Source organism: Rhinatrema bivittatum, chromosome 8 (assembly GCF_901001135.1).
Source record: "Rhinatrema bivittatum chromosome 8, aRhiBiv1.1, whole genome shotgun sequence".
Classification (NCBI taxonomy): domain Eukaryota; kingdom Metazoa; phylum Chordata; class Amphibia; order Gymnophiona; family Rhinatrematidae; genus Rhinatrema; species Rhinatrema bivittatum.
The window spans coordinates 71,761,911-71,782,800 of record NC_042622.1 but is presented as its reverse complement, the minus strand read 5'-3'; the positions used below and the strand labels follow the sequence as shown (position 1 = coordinate 71,782,800).

Here is a 20,890-nt window from a genome sequence, read left to right as displayed (position 1 = left end):
ACATCCGCTCGCAGAGTTAGTGAGTTATTTATTTATTTATTTATTTAACAATTTTATATACCGAAATTCTTGTAAAAGGTTACAAATCAGTTCGGTTTACATTGAACAGTAACAGTGCTTCCGAAGAGAGCAATTACATTGAACAATAACAGTTCAGATTACATTGAACAGTAACAATGCTTCAAAAAAGGGCATTAAAAGAACAGTAACAGTGCTTCAGAAGAGAGCAATTACACTGAACAGTAACAGTCTGGAATAAATTGAACAGTAATACATTGAACAGTAAATGCTTCCTAAAGAGCAATTCCATTGATTGGAAACAGAGCTTCAGAAGAGCAGATTAAGTTGAAGCAGTAACAGAGCATCAGAATAGAGTAATTACAATGATACTAGTATACAAGTTATTCCAATATCATAAAACGAATCGTATAAATAAATAAGCCCGTGATATCAGAGACTCAAATCTTGGACTAAGAACAGACTACTGGGGATAAAGACAACAATGGATTAGATAATACTAGGATCGAGGAACTGAGGTATACAGCATGGTGTATCTGTAACATATAATAAGATGCTATCGGTGTGTCACTCTGCTACATAATAAGATGCTAAGAGAACATCCGAATCTAAGAATAAAGCTAACTCTTGACGACTAGGAAAGAGTAAGATAGTAATGGAGCTAAAATCTGGGCCTGAAATTTTTTAGGCTGAACGGTCTAATTGCTAGGAAGAGTTACATGCCCTAGTTACCTATCTGCCTTACACTAAACTTCTGCACGACCGGGTAGTACTCCGCACTCACCCTAGGTTTTTGCCTAAGGTAGTATCGGAGTTTCACATTAATCAATCCATTATACTACCAACCTTCTTTCCCAGGCCCCATTCTAATCCAGGAGAACAGGCTCTGCATACCCTTGACTGTAAACGGGCTCTAGCATTCTATCTAGACTGTACAGCTGCCCACAGGAAAAGTACTCAATTGTTTGTTTCTTTCCATTCCACCAAATTGGGACAGCCTGTGGGTAAGCAGACTCTCCTCCTGGTTAGTGGACTGCATATCCTTTTGCTATCAGCAAGCAGGCATTCCACTTCAAGACCGTGTTAAAGAACACTCTGTCAGGGCCATGGCGACTTCAGTAGCGCACTACATTTGGTTCCGCTTCCTGACATTTGCAGGGCTGCTACCTGGAGTTCGCTCCATACCTCACGAAACCCACCCACCACCCCGCGGTGTTGGGTTCGTTACGTTTTCTTATTTTATTTTTTGGCACTTCCTGTAGCTTTAAACAAGACTGAAGGGGGACTCCTGCTGGCTGCAGGTTTAGTGCCATGCTTGGCATGCCCAGTAGGTGCCAGTCAAAGTTCTAGAAACTTTGACAAAATTGTTCCGTGATTGGGCTCTATCCTGTGATGTCACCCATATGTGAGGACTAACATCCTGCTGTCCTGTGAGAACACCTGTTACAGGTAAGCAACATTTGCTTTCTCAGGCCAAGGCCTTCCTGTCTTGCCAGAAGGCTGTCACATTGACGACTATTGCGGCAGAGATCCAATGGAGCCAGCAGGTGTCAGCCTGACAAATGTTAATATTGTTGGGGCATATGGCCACAACCTTCCATGTCACTTCCTTGGCACTTCCATGTCACTTCCTTGGCACGTTTACACATTTATTTATTTACTTACTTACTTAATGAGTTTTATATACCGTCATTCGGTTTTGCCATCACAACGGTTTACAAGGTTATAATGTTTAACAGTGTTTCAAAAAACGGTTTATATGGTTGTTAACATAGAATATATCATTTGTGAACTAGGTTCGTATATTAAACCAAATATCCATCGCGAATGCCGGTATAGAAAAACTTAAAATAAAATAAAAATAAAATAAATATTACATAACTAAGAAATAATAAAATTAAATAAATAGTTTGTTGGGTCCATAAGTCTTCTTAGTGTTATATGATGGTGGCAAAGTTTTGATTCATTGGGCGAGTTGGTAAGCTTTAGTAATCATCCATGTTTTTAGATCTTTTTTGAAAGTTTTTAAGTTTTCTTGTGTTCTGAGATCTATTGGGAGGGTGTTCCAGAGTTTGGGGCTTCCGAGTGAAATTGCTGTCTTTTGAGTTGAGGTGAGTTGTTTGGATCGAGAAGGTGGGATGTTTAATAATCCTTTATTTGCTGATCTGAGGTTTTTCTTTGGATCGTGAAATTTAATGGATTGAGTAAGCCAGTTTGTTTTTCATATAATATTTTATGAAGTATGGATAGGATTTTGTATTCAATTCAAAATTTAATTGGGAGCCAGTGTAGAGATATTAGGATAGGAGTGATGTGATCTTGTTTTTTTGATCCTGTGAGTATTCTTGCAGTTGCGTTTTGTAGGATCTGTAGTGGGTGGATGGTATTGAAAGGTAGGTTGAATAGTAAAGAATTACAGTAGTCCAGGTTGGAGAATATGAGGATTGCATCTGAGTCACCTTGTCTTGCCATGACTCATTGTGGATACTTTCAAATCTGGAACGGGGGATCTCATTTTGAAGTCCCCTACCCAAATTGTCCTAACCATGGATGCATCAACCCTGGGGTAGGGAGTTCCTGTAGATGGGCTTAGCTATCAGGTATGTGCTATGGGCTTTCAGAGATCAGCTGTCCAACAAAGTTGTCCTGATCCACACAGACAACCAAGTAGCTATGTGGTATATCAACAAGCACGAGATGCAGGATCATATCTCCTGTGCCAGAAAGTGGTCCAGATCTGGTCGTGGGCCCTGTCCCATGGGATGGTTCTCAGGGCCATGTACCTGGCCGGGATGAAGAACATGGTAGCAGACAGGCTGAGTTGAGCCTTCAGACCCCCATGAGTTGGACCCTGGACCAGGGCATAGCAAATCGCATATTCCACCTCTGGGGGAGCCCGGATGTAGATTTGTTTGCTTCCCCCTGCAATAGGCAGGTGCCTCTGTTCTGCTCCCTATGCAAGTCAGACGGCAAACCAGACTCTGATGCCCTCAACCATCACTGGGGCAAGGGTCTTCTGTATGCATATCCTCCGATTCCCTTAGTGGCAAAGACTCCTTTGAAGCTTCGTGAGGACAGGGGGACAATGATCCTCGTAGCCCCTCATTGGCCGAGACAGATCTGGCTTGCACTCCTACGGGAGTTGTCCAGCCAGAGACAACATTTGGGGAAGTCCCCAGACTGATTAATCACACAAGTTCAAGGCAGGCTGCAGCATACCAACCTCCAGGACCTGTCACTCACAGCCTGGATGTTGAGAGGTTAGTCCTGCAGCCACTTGATCTTTCAGAGGATGTGTTGGGTCCATTGTGGCTTCTAAAAAGCCTTCCACTAGAAAGTCCTACCGACTGAAGTGGAGCAGGTTTTCTATGTGGTGTGAGCAGAAGGCCCTAGATCCATTCTCCTGCCCCACACAAAAACTGATTGACTACCTCCTACACAAACAGGAGGCAGGCTTAAAGACCAACTCCATTATAGTTCATCTCTGCAGTTGGCTGTTGTGTAGCTGGTATGCCCATTTCTGTAAGTCTATAGTTGTAAATTTCATGCAGGGCCTGCTTCAATTAAAGCCTCCCCTAAGGCCTCCCGCTGTATCTTGGGACCTCAATGGGGTATTAGCTCAGCTGATGAAAGCTCCTTTTGAGCTACTGCACACCTGTGACCTGAAGTAGCTGACCTGGAAGGTCATATTTTTGGTGACTGTCACTTCAGCACATAAGGTTAGCGAACTGCAGGCTTTAGTGACTTTCCTACCTTACAATGAGTTTTTTATCTTGACAGGGTGGTCTTGTATGTGTACCCTAAGTTCCTGCCTAAGGTGGTAACAGACTTCCATCTTAACCAGTCAATTGTCCTACCAATATTCTTTCCCAGGCCCCATTCACACCAAGGCGAATGAGCACTGCACAAATTATCTATGGGCTTCTGTCTGCTCCAGATAGAAGGCTAAGGCTCGCTGCAGTCCAGTCCACTCAACTTTTTGTTTCTTTTGGCAAGAATAGGTTGGGTGTTACCATTGCCAAACAGACACTATCCTTCTGTTATGCCCAGGCAGGACTGCATCTTGGGGGTCAGAGCCATGGCAGTGTCATTGGCCCACTTGCGAGCAGTTCCCGTGGAGATCTGCAAGGCTGCGACATGGAGTTTTCTCCACACATTCACATCTCATTACTGTCTGGACAGGGATGGCCAACGCGACAGTAGGTTCAGCCAGTCTGACCTACGGAAACTGTTTGAGGTGTAGAATCCATCTCTTCTGCCTAGGGTCCGTTGTTTGGGTTCCGGCTGTCTCCCCCCTCTATTACCAACAGCACCGGTGTTGTGCCCATTGGCACCTGGTTGGTTGTCGGTTGGTCCCCTTTTGTTTTGGGGAGCAGCATATAGCTAGGGATTCACCCAGGTGATTCGAGGTTCAAGAGGGAAATGTGTAATTCTGACTGCTGTACTAGGCCTTACTAAGCCTGTGCCAGCAGATGTCAAATACGTGCTGTGCTGTTTGCTGTAAGGAAAGCAGCAAATTACAACAACAGGGGCGGATTTTCAAAGGGTTACGTGCGTAACCCCGAGAATCCGCTCCTGCGCACGCCGAGCCTATTTTGCATAGGCCCGGCGATGCGCACAAGCCCCAGGACGTGCGTATGTCCCGGGGCTTGAAAAAGGGGGCAGGGGTGGGGCGGTGCAGGGCCGGAGCCTCCAGGCACAGCGGCCATTTGCCGCTGTGCCCGGGATTGCGGGCCCGCCATCGGCCAGCACGCGTAACATACGCCTGCCCGGAGGCAGGTGCAACTTATCAGATAAAGGTAAGGGGGAATGCGGAAGGAAAACTCCCTCCGAAGCTGCTTCGATTTCAGAGCAGCCTTGGAGGGAATGGAGGAAGGCTGCGCAGCTCGGCGCACACAAGTGTGCATCCCCTTGCGCGCACCAACCCAGGATTTTATAACGTGCATGTGCACGTTATAAAATCAGGCGTAGATTTGTGCGTGCCGGGTTGCGCACACAAATCTACGCCCGTGCGTAAGTTTTAAAATCTGACCCACAGGATGTAGGCCTAAGTCAGCGAGAAGTGAAGGACATCTCACAGGACATGCATGTGTGGGCTTTATGAGAACCAGCTACAAAGGAGAATACAGAGACTGATAAGAGATGATCTATGTCTTCCTACAAAGTATTGTGGGGAGATGAAAATAGAATGGAAAGTTGGACCCGAAAGGAAGAAGGAGAACAGATGTTGGGGTGCAGGTGGTCCAGGGAAAGGAAGCCAGGCCACAATGACATATTTAGAAATGATCAATACTTGGCAAAGGTAACTAGAAAAAAATTGTATATAAGCCTTGTAAGATTGTGACATAGGCAAGGAGGGATCGTATGCATTTCTCTTTCCCAGACACACATATTGTGATTGGCAATCATTTATTTCCTATAATAAACATTTTTCTAAATTTCTAAAATGTCTCTGAGTCTTGTGTCTGGTATATGGGAGCTAAAACTATACAATACTGTGACGTCAATTTGCTCTGTCACCATCTGCTGGTAGGGGAGCAACCCCCTTGTTCTGGATCAAATTAATTTCCTTTTCTTTAGGATAGTCATCAGGTAAGTAGTAATTTCTCATTTTGGATAATTTGGTTTTGATATCTCTGGGATATTTACTTTCCTTGAAGCGTTCTTAGATGATATACCACCCAGAGCAGTGTTAGTGGTATCTTTTTGCTCGGAGCTAGAGAAAGGCCTGGTTTTTAAAAAAATATTTTTCTTGTTTTGTAGGCAACAAATTCAGGTCTTTCCTGATGTTTCCCAGACAACTCAGGCTCGAAGAAAAAAATTTCTGGCTCTTGAGCAAAAAGTATTAGAGATTAGAGCTATGTTTTTTCTCAGATATCCATGTAAATGTTTAGTAGCTTATCAGAATAAGTTTGTGTTTATTGAACCTCTTCAACTGGATTGTTTCCTGATTGATAAAACAACTTGAAGATAGAATGTGTTCCAATTAATGGAGGTGATAGGGGGCCTAATTGTTTTTCCCCAATAACTCGTGGAATGTTTCTTTATTATTATTTTTGTTTGTTAATCTCCCCCTTTATTTGATGTGGGCTTGTTATACTATATCTTGTTTGCTTATTTTTTTCTTAAGTTTGTTTTTCCTGATATATTCATATTTTCTGAATTTATTTCTATGCAATAATTATATTGAAAAATTATATATACATTTTCAATCAAATGCTAACCTTAAACTAGCTCTCAGAATTAATTCAAGATTTATTTTCCCAGAAAAACACAATTATAAAACTTATAATTAAATAACCTTAAACTATCACACAACATGGACAGTAATAGTTTAACCCTCCAACATTTGTTTGCAAGACTTACATATTTTTTCCAGCATGTCCAGCTTGCCACTAGCTGCTGAAAGTTATACTGTCAGCACTCCCTCAAACAATACAATCAAGAAATTTAAAACAATCATAATAGTAAAACCATTCTAATTAAAAAGAATAATTATTTCAAAACTGCTGATGAATAAAATAACATCCAATCATTAACTCATATAAACATTTAAAAAAATTTCCAAACACCAATGAAGTATTCAAAAATATCAGACATATCAAATAACTTCCAATAATTATAACTGATAAGGTTAAAAAAACAAAAGTCGCTCTACAGAGGTTTTGTGTGGGGGCCACAAACTTTATCCTTTCTCTCTCTCACTCACACACACACACACACACACATACCCACTTTCTCTCATACACACTCACTGTCTCACTCCAGGCCTCTGCTTTTCTTTGTCAGCTGCTATGGCCCCACCAGGCCTCCTCTTCCATTGCTGTCAGGATGACCTCTGATGGTAGTCATGCTGAGCCTCTCCTTTTCTTTTATGGCCCCACCAGGCCTTTTCTTTGTTTCTTCAGCCACCCGCAGGATAGGTTGTGCTAGAAGCCAAAGTGGAGACTCTGGGCACAAGGCTCCATGTCCCTTTAGCTAATGCCATCCCTGGCTGAGGCTCCCTCCTGAGAAGGAGGGAGTCTCAGCCCTCACTTAAGGATGAAACTTGATGCCTCAACTTAAGATGCACATACATCAGTATCCAAGTTCCTTGGCCAAGGACTGTCACTGTAATGGCTGGGCTAGGATGGAGATTATAAAATGTCAGGGGCAGAGGGGGAAGCCAAGCAGTTGCAAATGAAGGTTCATGGTGCCATAGCCCAGTAGAAGCTAGTTCTGATTGAGTTGGAAGACCAAAAAAAAAAAAGTTATTCTTTGTATTGTCTCTACCTTGTAGGTGGCTCTTGGGGATATTAATGAGATGTTGGAGGCTGACTACGAGGCTGAAAATCACTTGAATGGTAAACACAGCACCAAGGGACTTGGCAGAGTGGCACCAGAGTCCTGCAACAGTGTCACACTGTGAGTATTAAGTCACATTCACAAAGGAAAACTTGAACCTAGGCACTAATTTGAATTAGCAAAACTGCATCCTACCCCTGAACTGAAATAGCAGCAGCTGCTGCCACTGCCATCCAAGGTTGAGGAATAGGAGAGGGAGCAGTAGGCCAAGGCTTGACTAAGCCCGGGTAACATGTTGCCATGGTGACTAGAAATTTCACCAAAGCATCCAGGTTTTTTGTGCCCTACTCAGATACTGCAGCATCCAAAGTGGCCACTGGAACTGCTGTTGCTTTCCAGTCCATATCACACAGCTCTTTGTGTTTGAGCCCAAACTCCCACACTAGTCTCTGTTTTGTGAGACTGTGAAAACAGTACAGGAGTTTGGGCAAACTCACCAAGAGCCATACAGTGCTGACTAGAAAGCAACAGTGGTTCAGGCAGTACTCAGCAGGGAGAGTGAGATAGGTAGGTGGCAGGAGTTTGGAAGAGCAGCTGGCTTGGGGGAAGTGGGGGGTTGGCTGGAGCTGGCTAGTTGATGAGGAGGGAGGGTTAGATGTTTGGAAGGGGGATGGCTAGCTGAGAGAGGAAGATGGCTGGGGAGAGGTGTGAGTGGTGAGGAGATTGCTTGGGAACAGAGTGAGAAATCTGGAGGGGGCAGCATGCTTGTGGCAAGCAGGAAGAAGCCTAAGCCCCCCCCCCTCCTACTGCACCCCACAACATGAAATGGGGAAAACAAGATTAATAAATCGAGCCTAAAGGAGATATGGTAGACCTAGGTGGGAGGAGCAAGTAGCTGAGTGTTCTCTCACCCTCTTATGTCCACCTCTTTCCTACCCTTTTCAGCTTTGGTGGGGACTATGAGAGAGCAGTACTGGAAAAGCAGGGGCTATTACAGGTCAGAAGTGAGGTGTGCGTGCATTAGTGAGGTAACATTTGATTTATAGGGCTTGTAATGAGAAATAATAGCTGTTTGTATCTTTCCAGCTTTGGAAGTGATACTTCCTAACTACTTCTATTCTCCTTTATTTCCCTGTACAGACATGGAGCAACAATTCCCCTCGGCCCTGTGAAAGAAACACAAGTGATTAATCCAAATGGATACACACTGAACTACAATGAGTACATCGTATATGACTCCTGTCAAGTCTACATGCGATACCTGCTCAAGATCCAATTTAACTTCACACAACTGTGGTAAGCCAACTTCTGGCAATAGAACCTCCTGATGGCCCGCTCTCTGTTTCTGAAGACAATCATCTCCTGCAGGGACAGCAGCCTTCCTCCTAGTTCTGTCAATTCTGAATTAAAGCACCACATGTACCCTAAGATCACTACCTTTTGCTGGGACACACAGGGAAAGAAAATTGAAGGATGCTCCTCTCCTCGCTCTAGTTAACATCCAGCATAAGATCTTCAGACATGCATACCTGTTGGTTCTCTGTTCAAAGTACGCATTTATACAACGTCATTGTAACCGAGCCATGCATTAATAAACATGGCAGCAAAAGCCAAGTTCAGCTGCTTTTAGTAAATCTTCTGCATGGATATGGAGGCTGGCTCTAAAAGCATATAAGTTTGTATTGTTTTGTATGTTTCTTAAAATAAAAATCACAATTGTTTTATGATCCTCACTGTTCTGGTACTGTAATTTCTAAATTGCTGGTCCAGTTTTCTTCCTCAAAGTATACAATTCCGGGTCACAATTCGGCTATCCGGCTAAGGTGAGAGCTCGGGCCTAGCCTGTGGCAACCTCAGTATAGCCTCCGATATGTAAGGTCGTTAGACACAACCATCCTAATCCCAGGCCCTTCCAGGGGGGGGAGGGTCCTAATTTATTTATTTTATTTTATTTATATTTAACCCACACCTTTTTATTGGTAGCTCCAGGCCAGAGGTAACAAAGTAACACAGTAAGCGATGGCAGAGCAGATAAAGGTCACAAGGGTCCACCCATTTGAGATTCGTCCACTTTGGTTAGATTAGAAGTTCCTAGAAATTCCCATACGCAACCCAGCGACAGCTTCTGCCCCCCCCCCGTGTCTTTCACCTCACTTTTCAACTCTGTTCCCACCGCTGCTGGCTGTATGGGTCCCGAGCATGCCCCAAGACTGTCACCGTAATGGTATCTACATCCGCCACTAGCAGGCCGTTTCAGGTCTTGCCCTCTTCAGCTTAATTAAGCGCCTCTGAGCCTGTCGAGCTGCACCTTAAACACCAGCGCCTCCATCCTCCTGCAGCCCCCACGGTGAAACATCCCTTGTGCGAACCGTAAAACACTGCATCTAGAGAGCCCAGCATGCTTTAAACATCCGCTGTTATGACTGCATGGCCCCCTGCGGTTCTCACGGCAGAGGTTTGAACCACGCGGGACTCCGTAGATAAAGAGCTCCATGGTTCAAACAAGGGGAAATGGGAGGGCTGGGCTGGGGGTGAGTGTGGGAGATGGAGATGGAAAGCTGATTAGACAGGTGAAAAGAGAGAGACGGAGGGCTAGTGAGGGACAGAAAGGGGTGACACTTCCCTGTGAGTGGACTGAAAGTTAAAGGAGTAAAGACAAAAGGGAAGGCTCAATGTCTGAGATAGGGGTAGGGAAGACAGCAGAAGAGAAGAGCAGAACCAACAGTAATGCCAAAAAGAATGTGAAGAGAGAAAACAAGGTTGAAAATGTTTTCTTTGCAGTTTTTAGAGAAGGGCATAGGTCTGCTCTGGGAAAGTGCATTTCTTCTGTTTTTGCATTTTGCTCAGTTCGGGAGGAAATTCATTTCTTTTTCATTTTCCCAGTGCATGCCCATCAGGCTGGTCTGGCTTTTCCTTTCAGCCACAGTCCTCTGTTTTCCTAGTTTGAAGTTTGCAGGCCCTTATTTTCTAGTAGCTCAGCTCTTTTTTTCTCCATCTGCTGGTGGCCGGGTCAGTAAGGGCTTGGTCCTCTGAGTGCCAGGAGCCGTGAGTTTGAATCCAGCTTTGGGAAAAAGGGAGAGGGGGGAAAAGTAGGTACTAGTCAAGCTGCTTTTTTTTTTTTTTCCTTTAGAAGGATCTGGTCTCTTTTTTAGCTTTTATTTTTTTAGAATTTTTTTTACACCCGTCATGTTTCAATGAGAGTTTCCGTTTTATATGTCTGGCATGTCCTATTTTTCCCAGAGGAGATGTGGATTTGGGTTTCAGGAGGGATGCGTTTGGCTTGTCCTGTCCCTTCCCATGTACGGTCTCTGCTGGTTCGGTTTTGGGAGTTAGTGGTTTGCCGTATAGGTTCTGAGTGTCTTTTTTGCAGGCTTTTATGTGACTCGCCAAAGTTTCTGGCAGTGAAAGGTGTCTGTGCGTCTGTGTTACTGAGGTGAAACCAGAAGTGGAACTTTGTTTTGCATGGCGAGTTAGTGAGGGCCTGTCTCCCCCAGCCTGACCTCATCACGAAAGGCCGGCTCAGGGTGACACGTGATAGCGGGTGACGGGGGACATTTCGGGCCCTGCCTCGGTGGATGATATCGGGCAAGGGAGGCAGCCAAGAGGATGGGTCCCACAGCGGCAGGAAGTTTTGTGGTGTACGAGCAACTTTGGTGGTCACCCTGTGCCCCTTTGTCAACAGGATGGCTTAACCCTCCCAACTGAAATTTGAAGATGAAACAGAAAAGGGAGAAGAAGAGATTTCCCTCCTGTGGGCTCGCCATACCCCAGCGCACATTGCCGAAAGGTGTGAGATGCAGAGCAAAGTGTGCCTTCTGGCCTTATGAGAAGCTTTAGTATTCCAGAGTGCGATGATTCAAAAGGCCGATATTCGGCTCCATTTGTCCGGCTAAATTTCATATTAGCCAGGAAAATTGCAGACTTTGAAAATCCCACCCCCTGAGCTGCACCGATTTAGCCCGATGACATTTTATCTAAAATGTTATCTGGCTAACTTGGGGGCAGGGAGGGGAGCCTTCCGGGTCAGAATTCGGCTATCCGGCTAAGGTTCGTGCTCGGGCCTAGCCTGTGGCCACCTCAGCATAGCCTCTGGTATGTAAGGTGGCACGTTAATCACAACGATCCTAATCCCAGGCTCTTCCAGGGGGGTCTGATTTAATTATTTTATTTTATTCTATTTATATTTAGCCCACACCTTTTTATTGGTAGCTCCAGACCAGAGGTAACAAAGTAACACAATAAATGATGTCAGGGCAGATAAAGATCACATGGGTCCACCTGGCCTGTCCATTTGAGATTCGTCCACTATGGCGAGTTAATGAGGGCCTGTCTCCCCCAGCCTGACATCATCACGAAAGGCCGGTTCAGGGTGTCACCTCTCTCCTCACGCATCACCTAGATAGGATTATAGACAGTGCTGGGGAGGAGCCGGCTGTCGTTGTACATGTGGGCACCAATGACATAGGAAAATGTGGGAGAGAGGTTCTGGAAGCCAAATTTAGGATTTTAGGTAGGAAGCTGAAATCCAGAACCTCTAGGGTGGTATTCTCTGAAATGCTTCTTGTTCCTCGTACAGGTCCCCAGAGGCAGGCAGAGCTCCAGAGTTTCAATGCGTGGATGAGATGATGGTGCAGGAAAGAGGGATTCAGTTTTGTAAGTAACTGGGGAAACTTTTGGGGAAGGGGGAGAATTTTTCCGAAAGGATGGGCTGCACCTTAACCAGAGTGGAACCAAGCTGGTGGCACTAACTTTCAAAAAGGAGATAGAGCAGCTTTTAAACTAGAACAAGGGGGAAAGCTGACAGTCACTCAGCAGTGCATGGTTCAGAGAAATGTATCCTTGAAGGATACTAATGAAACAGGAGAGTTAGGGCATCCCAACAGAGAGGTTCCAAGAAAAGCAAACGTAATCCATGTGCGCCTATATGTAATAAATCACAGAAGCTAATGATTTCCAAATTATCCCTATCAACTGAAAAGTAGGTTGTTAATACAAACAAAAAACACACTTTGAAATGTCTGTATGCCAATGCCAGAAGTCTAAGAAATAAGATGGGAGAGTTAGAGTGTATAGCAGCAAATGTTGAGATTGACATAATTGGCATCACAGGGACCTGGTAGAAGGAGGATAACCAATGGGACAGTGTTGTATCAAGGTACAAATTATATCAAAATGATAGGGAAGATCAACTTGGTGGGGTGTGGCACTATACGTCCGGGAGAATAAAGAGTCCAACAGGATAAAGATCATTCAAGAGACTAAATGCTCAGTAGAATCTATATGGGTAGATATCCCATGTGTGTTGGGAAAGAGTATAGTGATAGGAGTATACTTCCATCCACCTGGACAAAATGTTCAGACAAATGAAATATTAAGAGAAATCAGGGAAGCTAACCAATTTGGCAGTGCAATACTAACGGGAGATTTCAATTAACCAATACTGAATGGGTAAATGTAACATCAGGACTTGCTAGAGACATAAAGTTCCTGGATGTAATAAAGGACTGTTTCATGGAGCAATTGGTTCAGGAACCAACAAGAGAGGGAGCTATTTTAGATTTAATTCTTAGTGGAATGCAGGATTTGGTGAGAGAGGTAATGGTGGTGGGTCAACTTGGCAACAGTGAAGACCTGGTTGTCAATGTAACCCCAACATTTAAAAAGAGCTCCAGGGGCGATCCGGGTAATTATAGACCAGTGAGCCTGACTTCCGTGCTGGGAAAAATAGTGGAAACTATTCTCAAGATCAAAATCGTAGAGCATATAGAAAGACATGGTTTAATGGAACACAGTCAACATGGATTTACCCAAGGGAAGTCTTGCCTAACAAATCTGCTTATTTTTTTTTGAAGGGGTTAATAAATATGTGGATAAAGGTGAACAAGTAGATGTAGTGTATTTGGATTTTCAGAAGGCGTTTGACAAAGTCCCTCATGAGAGGCTTCTAAGAAAACTAAAAAGTTATGGGATAGGAGGCGATGTCCTTTCGTGGATTACAAACTGGTTAAAAGACAGGAAACAGAGAGTAGGATTAAATGGTCAATTTTCTCAGTGGAAAAGGGTAAACAGTGGAGTGCCTCAGGGATCTGTACTTGGACCGGTGCTTTTCAATATATATATAAATGATCTGGAAAGGAATACGATGAGTGAGGTTATCAAATTTGTGGATGATACAAAATTATTCAGAGTAGTTAAATCACAAGCGGATTGTGATACATTACAGGAGGGGACCTTGCAAGACTGGAAGATTGAGAATCCAAATGGTAGATGAAATGTAATGTGGACAAGTGCAAGGTGTTGCATATAGGGAAAAATAACCCTTGCTGTAGTTACACAATGTTAGGTTCTATATTAGAAGCTACCACCCAGGAAAGAGATCTAGGCATCATAGTGGATAATACTTTAAAACTGTCGGCTCAGTGTGCTGCAGCAGTCAAAAAAGCAAACAGAATGTTAGGAATTATTAGGAAGGGAATGGTTAATAAAACGAAAAATGTCATAATACCTCTATCGCTCCATGGTGAGACCGTACCTTGAATTCTGTGTACAATTCTGGTCATCACATCTCAAAAAAGATATTGTTGTGATGGAGAAGGTACAGAGAAGGGCAACCAAAATGATAAAGTGGGTGGAACAGCTTCCCTATGAGGAAAGGCTGAAGAGGTTAGGGCTGTTTAGCTTAGAGAAGAGACGGCTGAGGGGGGGATATGATAGAGGTCTTTAAGATCATGAGAGGTATTGAACGAGTAGATGTGAATCGGTTATTTACACTTTTGAATAAAAGAAGGACTAGGGGGCATTCCATGAAGTTAGCAAGTAGCACATTTAAGACCAATCAAAGAAAATTCTTTTTCACTCAACGCACAATTAAGCTCTGGAATTTGTTGCCAGAGGATGTAGTTAGTGCAGTTAGTGTAGCTGGGTTCAAAAAAGGTTTGGATAAGTTCTTGGAGGAAAAGTCCATTAACGGCTGTTAATCAAGTTTACTTAGAGAATAGCCACTGCTATTAATTGCATCAGTAGCATGGGATCTTCTTAGTGTTTGAGTAATTGCCAGGTTCTTGTGGCCTGGTTTGGCCTCTGGTGGAGACAGGATGCTGGGCTTGATGGACTCTTGGCAATTTCTTATGTTCTTATAGTGAAATCGTACAGAGCCTGTTGAATTTGCCACAGATGAAGAAGATTGGTGCTTGTCACAGCCTGCCATCCATGATCATCAAAGGTCCGATGGAAGACAGCCACAAAGCAAGATAGCTCTTGGAGGTGTGAGTCCGAACACTCCCACAGGGGGGAAGTCCATGCCAACGCCTTACCCTCCAGTCGAGACAGGATGAAGGTAACCTTCGTGAGTTCATCTTGGAAGATGGATGGTTGCAGAGAAAATTGCATGTAGCATTGGTTGATTAACCCTCTGCAGAGGTTGGTGTCCCCATTGAAACGAGGTGGAGCGGGTAGGGCCAGCAAAGCCCTGGTAGGGGAGGGAGACGACTGTTGGCTGGTTGAAGCTGGTACTGGAACTGGATGACCTGATTGGGCATCTAGCCGGGCGTGGAGGTGCTCAATGGAGGAGGCCAGTGAATCGGGAAACCGCTGTTGCTCTTGCACCTTGGAAGCCAGTCCAGGAATGGCCTGGAGGGCGGACGGCTCCACCGAGTCCATGGCTTTGGCAATCTGTTGTACAGGAGGTGGACCCTTGGGCCATGGTGGGGTTGACGTTACCCACAGGGCAAGCCCTACAGGTCCCCACCGTCGGCAGGTGGAGCTGGCTGACTGACGGAGGCCGGCCGGAGCTTCGCCAGTACCAGTTCTCGTTACCTGCAGGTTGAGCCCTTGGGTACCGGGGCCGGCTGGACTTAAGTGGGCCTCCATCTGAGGTCTTCACAGGGATGATGAGGAGGACAGCCAGGGGCCAGCAGCGGTAGTAGAAGTAGGTGGTCAGATCTGGATGACGCTGTTACGACTGGGCTCCGGTCAGGAGTCGTGAACACCACCCAGAAGGGTGGCTCCAGGTTTGAGAGAGACAAGAATGGCTGATACAGGGTCTGGGTTCAGACTGGGTCAGGGCAGGCGGCAGATAGCAGTGTCTAGGTTCAGGCTGGGTCAGGGCAGGCGGCAGATAGCAGTGTCTAGGTTCAGGCTGGGTCAGGGCAGGCGGCAGAAAGCAGTGTCTAGGTTCAGGCTGGGTCAGGGCACAGTAAGCAGGGCAAGGCAGGTCAGAAGGCCCGTAGGCCACACGCACACACAGAAGGCCCGTAGGCCACACACACACACAGAAGGCCCGTAGGCCACACACACACACAGAAGGCCCGTAGGCCACACACACACCGTAAGCAGAGCAAGGCAGGTCAGAAGGCCCGTAGGCCACACATACACAGAAGGCCCGTAGGCCACACACCGTAAGCAGAGCAAGGCAGGTCAGAAGGCCCGTAGGCCACACATACACAGAAGGCCCGTAGGCCACACACCGTAAGCAGAGCAAGGCAGGTCAGAAGGCCCATAGGCCACACAAGGCAAGGCAAGGAAAAGCCCGAAGGCCGCGCAGGGCTAGGCAAGGAAAGGCCCGAAGGCCGCACAGGGCTAGAGCAGGGAGCCCAGGAGAGCTCGATGCCGAAGCACCGAGGCAACTGTCAGGCAGGGTTATAAGGACACACCCAGAGCATAGAGTGGACAGAGGAGATGGACTGGGCCTGTCCGGAAAGCCAGCACTAGAGGGACCCCTTGTGGTGAGGCGGTTGCACTGCAGCCAAAACTGTAACAGTACCCCCTCCTCAAGGCCTCCCCCTCCTCCCGGGTCCCATCTTAGCAGGGGGTACTCAAAGATGAAATCTGGCCCCTCCGAGGGCAACAACAGCTGGAGCAATTCAACAGGCTCAGATGGCTGAGTCAGAAAGTCTGTTAGTGGTACCGGTTTGAGCCCCTCCGGGGGTGGCAGCAGGACCGGTTTAGCAGGCTCTTCTCGGGGTAGTGCAGCAGGCTCGGACCCCTCTCGGGGCGATGAAGCAGGTTCGGACCCCTCTCGGGGCGTTGTAGCTGACTTGGACCCCTCTCGGGGTGATGAAATAGGCTCGAACACCTCTCCGGGCGTTGTAGCAGGTTCGGACCCCTCTCGGGGCGATGAAGCAGGCTCGAACACCACTCCGGGCGTTATAGCAGGTTCGGACCCCTCTCGGGGCATTGTAGCAGGTTCGGACCCCTCTCGGGGCGTTGTAGCAGGCTCGGACCCCTCTCGGGGCGATGAGGCAGGCTCGGACCCCTCTCGGGGCGATGAGGCAGGCTCGGACCCCTCTCGGGGCGTTGTAGCAAGTTCGGACCCCTCTCGGGGCGGTGAAGCAGGCTCGAACACCTCTCCGGGCGTTGTAGCAGGTTCGGACCCCTCTCGGGGCGTTGTAGCAGGTTCGGACCCCTCTCGGGGCGGTGAAGCAGGCTCGAACACCTCTCCGGGCGTTGTAGCAGGTTCGGACCCCTCTCGGGGCGAGGAAGCAGGCTCGGACCCCTCTCGGGGCGAGGAAGCAGGCTCGAACACCTCTCCGGGCGTTGTAGCAGGTTCGGACCCCTCGCGGGGCGTTGTAGCAGGTTCGGACCCCTCGCGGGGCAATGAAGCAGGCTCGAACACCTCTCCGGGCGTTGTAGCAGGTTCGGACCCCTCTCGGGGCGTTGTAGCAGGTTCGGACCCCTCTCGGGGCGATGAAGCAGGCTCGGACCCCTCTCGGGGCGATGAAGCAGGCTCGGACCCCTCTCGGGGCGATGAGGCAGGCTCGGACCCCTCTCGGGGCGATGAAGCAGGCTCGAACACCTCTCCGGGCGTTGTAGCAGGTTCGGACCCCTCGCGGGGCGTTGTAGCAGGTTCGGACCCCTCTCGGGGCGATGAAATAGGCTCGAACACCTCTCCGGGCGTTGTAGCAGGTTCGGACCCCTCTCGGGGCGATGAAGCAGGCTCGAACACTACTCCGGGCGTTGTAGCAGGTTCGGACCCCTCTCGGGGCGTTGTAGCAGGTTCGGACCCCTCTCGGGGCGATGAGGCAGGCTCGGACCCCTCTCGGGGCGATGAGGCAGGTTCGGACCCCTCTCGGGGTGTTGTAGCAGGCTCGGACCCCTCTCGGGGCGATGAGGCAGGCTCGGACCCCTCTCGGGGCGATGAAGCAGGCTCAGACCCCTCTCGGGGCGATGAAGCAGGCTCAGACCCCTCTCGGGGCGATGAAGCAGGCTCAGACCCCTCTCGGGGCGATGAAACAGGCTCGAACACCTCTCCGGGCGTTGTAGCAGGCTCGGACCCCTCTCGGGGCGTTGTAGCAGGCTCGGACCCCTCTCGGGGCGTTGTAGCAGGTTCGGACCCCTCTTGGGGCGATGAAGCAGGCTCAAACACCTCTCCGGGCGTTGTAGCAGGTTCGGACCCCTCTCGGGGCGTTGTAGCAGGTTCGGACCCCTCTCGGGGCGATGAAGCAGGCTTGGCCCCCTCTTGGGGCGATGCAGCAGGCTTGGCCCCCTCCTGGGGCGATGCAGCAGGCGTGGCCCCCTCTTGGGGCGATGAAGCAGGCTCAGATGGCAGAGCAGCAAAGTTAGAAGTAGTATACATGGAAGACACAGATTGTACAGCCAAGGGCTTGATACCTCGAGCCAAAATCTGAAGCTCCTGATTTTGTTTCTGGGGGAGCATTTTAGAGAAGGCACAGGCAGTTCTAGGACGTCTAGGGAAGGTGCTCGTTACAGGCTGTTCAGCAGCTGTGGGAAGCAGAGCCCTGCTCGGGTTAATGAGTTCCATCTGTTTTTGTGCTTGCTCTCCTAGAACGGAAGTCCTAGAAGTTCTCTTGGCCAGGTAAGTTTTTGGTTTTCTTGGAGTATAAGCTGCTTTTTGGTGAAAAGTTTTTTGACAAGTTATGCTACAATCTTCTGTTAGCAAACTGTCCAGGGTGAAAACATTCCTAGCTGAGCCAGAAGCAGGGCAGAGTGTGATAGCTCTGGCTGAATCTTTAGGAGGAGAAGGTGGCCTGTTATCTGTGCAGCGGGGGCAGGGTTTGCCTGGAGGCAAAAGACAAGGAAGACAGAGACACTTCCACCAGCCTGGTTTGGGAGAATTGCAATTAAGGCATTCTTGGTATACAGACACATTCCTTTTGTGACAGTTGCTGCAAATCCAGTGCTCCTGGTCCGAGAGCTGACAAGCTAAACAGTTCAGGTACGTAGGATAATTCAGAGTTTGACAAATGGTACAGATAATAAAGCGTGGAGACTCACCGTCTGAATACTGAGTCCTTACTGTCTCTCCCAATGTAAATGGCTTCGGCATACTGTTACGACTGGGCTCCGGTCAGGAGTCGTGAACACCACCCAGAAGGGTGGCTCCAGGTTTGAGAGAGACAAGAATGGCTGATACAGGGTCTGGGTTCAGACTGGGTCAGGGCAGGCGGCAGATAGCAGTGTCTAGGTTCAGGCTGGGTCAGGGCAGGCGGCAGATAGCAGTGTCTAGGTTCAGGCTGGGTCAGGGCAGGCGGCAGAAAGCAGTGTCTAGGTTCAGGCTGGGTCAGGGCACAGTAAGCAGGGCAAGGCAGGTCAGAAGGCCCGTAGGCCACACGCACACACAGAAGGCCCGTAGGCCACACACACACACAGAAGGCCCGTAGGCCACACACACACCGTAAGCAGAGCAAGGCAGGTCAGAAGGCCCGTAGGCCACACATACACAGAAGGCCCGTAGGCCACACACCGTAAGCAGAGCAAGGCAGGTCAGAAGGCCCGTAGGCCACACACACACACAGAAGGCCCGTAGGCCACACACACACCGTAAGCAGAGCAAGGCAGGTCAGAAGGCCCGTAGGCCACACATACACAGAAGGCCCGTAGGCCGCGCAGGGCTAGAGCAGGGAGCCCAGGAGAGCTCGATGCCGAAGCACCGAGGCAACTGTCAGGCAGGGTTATAAGGACACACCCAGAGCATAGAGTGGACAGAGGAGATGGACTGGGCCTGTCCGGAAAGCCAGCACTAGAGGGACCCCTTGTGGTGAGGCGGTTGCACTGCAGCCAAAACTGTAACAGACGCAGAGTCCCAGAGACTCGGGCGCCAATAAGATCAGGAAGCAGACAGAGGGCGCCTGAGTAAGAACAGGCTGAAGCCTGAGAGGTCAAGTCCAGAATAGTGTCCAGAGGAACGTCGTAGAGCAGGCTAAAGTCAGGGTAGGTGGCAGGCAAGGAAGAGTGGTAAGACAAGAGTGGGCCGAAACCAGGAAGCAGCTGGAGAATGGTCAGGCAAGTCGGAGATCAAAACCAGGAGATTGGCAGGATCATAGTCAAACAAAGCAGAGGTCAAAGCCAGGAGACAAGCAGTAGCATGGTCAGACGAAGCAGTGGTCAAAGCCGGGAGACCAGCAATAGTGTAGTCAGACGAAGCAGTGGTCAATCCAGGAGACAAGCAGGTAGCATAGTCAGACGAAGCAGTGGTCAAAGCCAGGAATCAAGCAGGTAGCATAGTCAGACGAAGCAGTAGTCAAAGCCATCAGTCAGTCCGAAGGAACAAGTGGAGTAGACAGGGAACACAGGAGCAGGAACGAGTACCAAGAACAGGAGCAGGAACAAGAAGAACCAGGAACACGAAGGAAGCACAGGAACAAGCAACACAGTACACGACTAGGATGGAGACCTGTTGCCAAGGCAAGGAGGCAGTGGCTGGGCCCGGCCTTATAGGCCAGGACCCAGTGACGTCATCACCCGGGGCTGCAGGGTGGTTTCCCGCCGTGGCCTCTTTAAAGGAAAACCAGATGTGTGCGCATGCTCCTAGGAAGGGGCTTGGCGCGAGACGGCGGCATCTCTCCGTGGACCATGCGGGGAGGCCCGCCATGGAACGGAGACACCTGCTGCGGAGCTGGAAGCATGGGAGGCGGCCCGGGGTTGGAGATGAGACTGAGCCAGGAGCTGGAGCAGGCAAACGGGGGTAAGAGGGCCGGGCCGCGGGTCTGCCACGGCTGGCACACGCAACATCCTTGGAACAGATCTTAAGTCTCCAAACTCAATTTGGATCCTTCGTGGGTCTCAAAATTAATGTTGAAAAGTCAGAAGCCTTGGAGATATATGGAGAGATAGGGGCCAAATGGAAAGGACCTTTCCCTTTGAAGTGGGTTCAGACAGAGATGCGATATCTATCTAGGAATTAAACTCACAAAGGAGGCTGGTAATCTTTATGAAGCCAATGTCCTGCCGAGGCTGAGGTCGATGGAATCCAAACTTCAGACCTGGTCCACTCTACCTCTCTCCCTCTTGGGAAGAATGTATTTAGTTGAAATGATCGAACTTCCCAAGTGGCTCTATCTGTTACAACTACTTCCCTTTTGGTTGCGCAAGACAGAGATCTTACGTATTAATAAAATTTTGAGGAATTTTTTGTGGGCAAATCACAAACCTAGACTTCTTCTGAGCTCCCTGTTAGATTTTTCTCAGGGAGGACTGAGATGCCCTAGTTGGAGAGATTACAACTTAGCCTGTCTATTACGCCACATTAAAGACTGGTTATCGGGGTCTCGTTTTTTCTCGCCTTTAACTTTTATACAAGAATGGCTAAAACCCTATCTACCAGGCAATCATGTTCAAATTAAAGGAAGGG

General features: G+C 48.2%; 1 protein-coding gene across 1 annotated transcript in view; it reads left to right on the top strand.

Annotated features, from left to right (window-relative positions):
• PARP2 (poly(ADP-ribose) polymerase 2) overlaps positions 1 to 9,035 on the top strand; it is a 163,688-nt gene extending 154,653 nt beyond the window's left edge. Inside the window, exons 18-19 of the mRNA XM_029614939.1 lie at positions 7,298 to 7,422; positions 8,443 to 9,035. Coding sequence (XP_029470799.1) covers positions 7,298 to 7,422; positions 8,443 to 8,602 — 285 coding nt within the window. The 3' untranslated portion in view covers positions 8,603 to 9,035. The remainder of the gene's footprint in view (positions 1 to 7,297; positions 7,423 to 8,442) is intronic.
• The last annotated feature ends 11,855 nt before the right edge of the window (positions 9,036 to 20,890 follow it).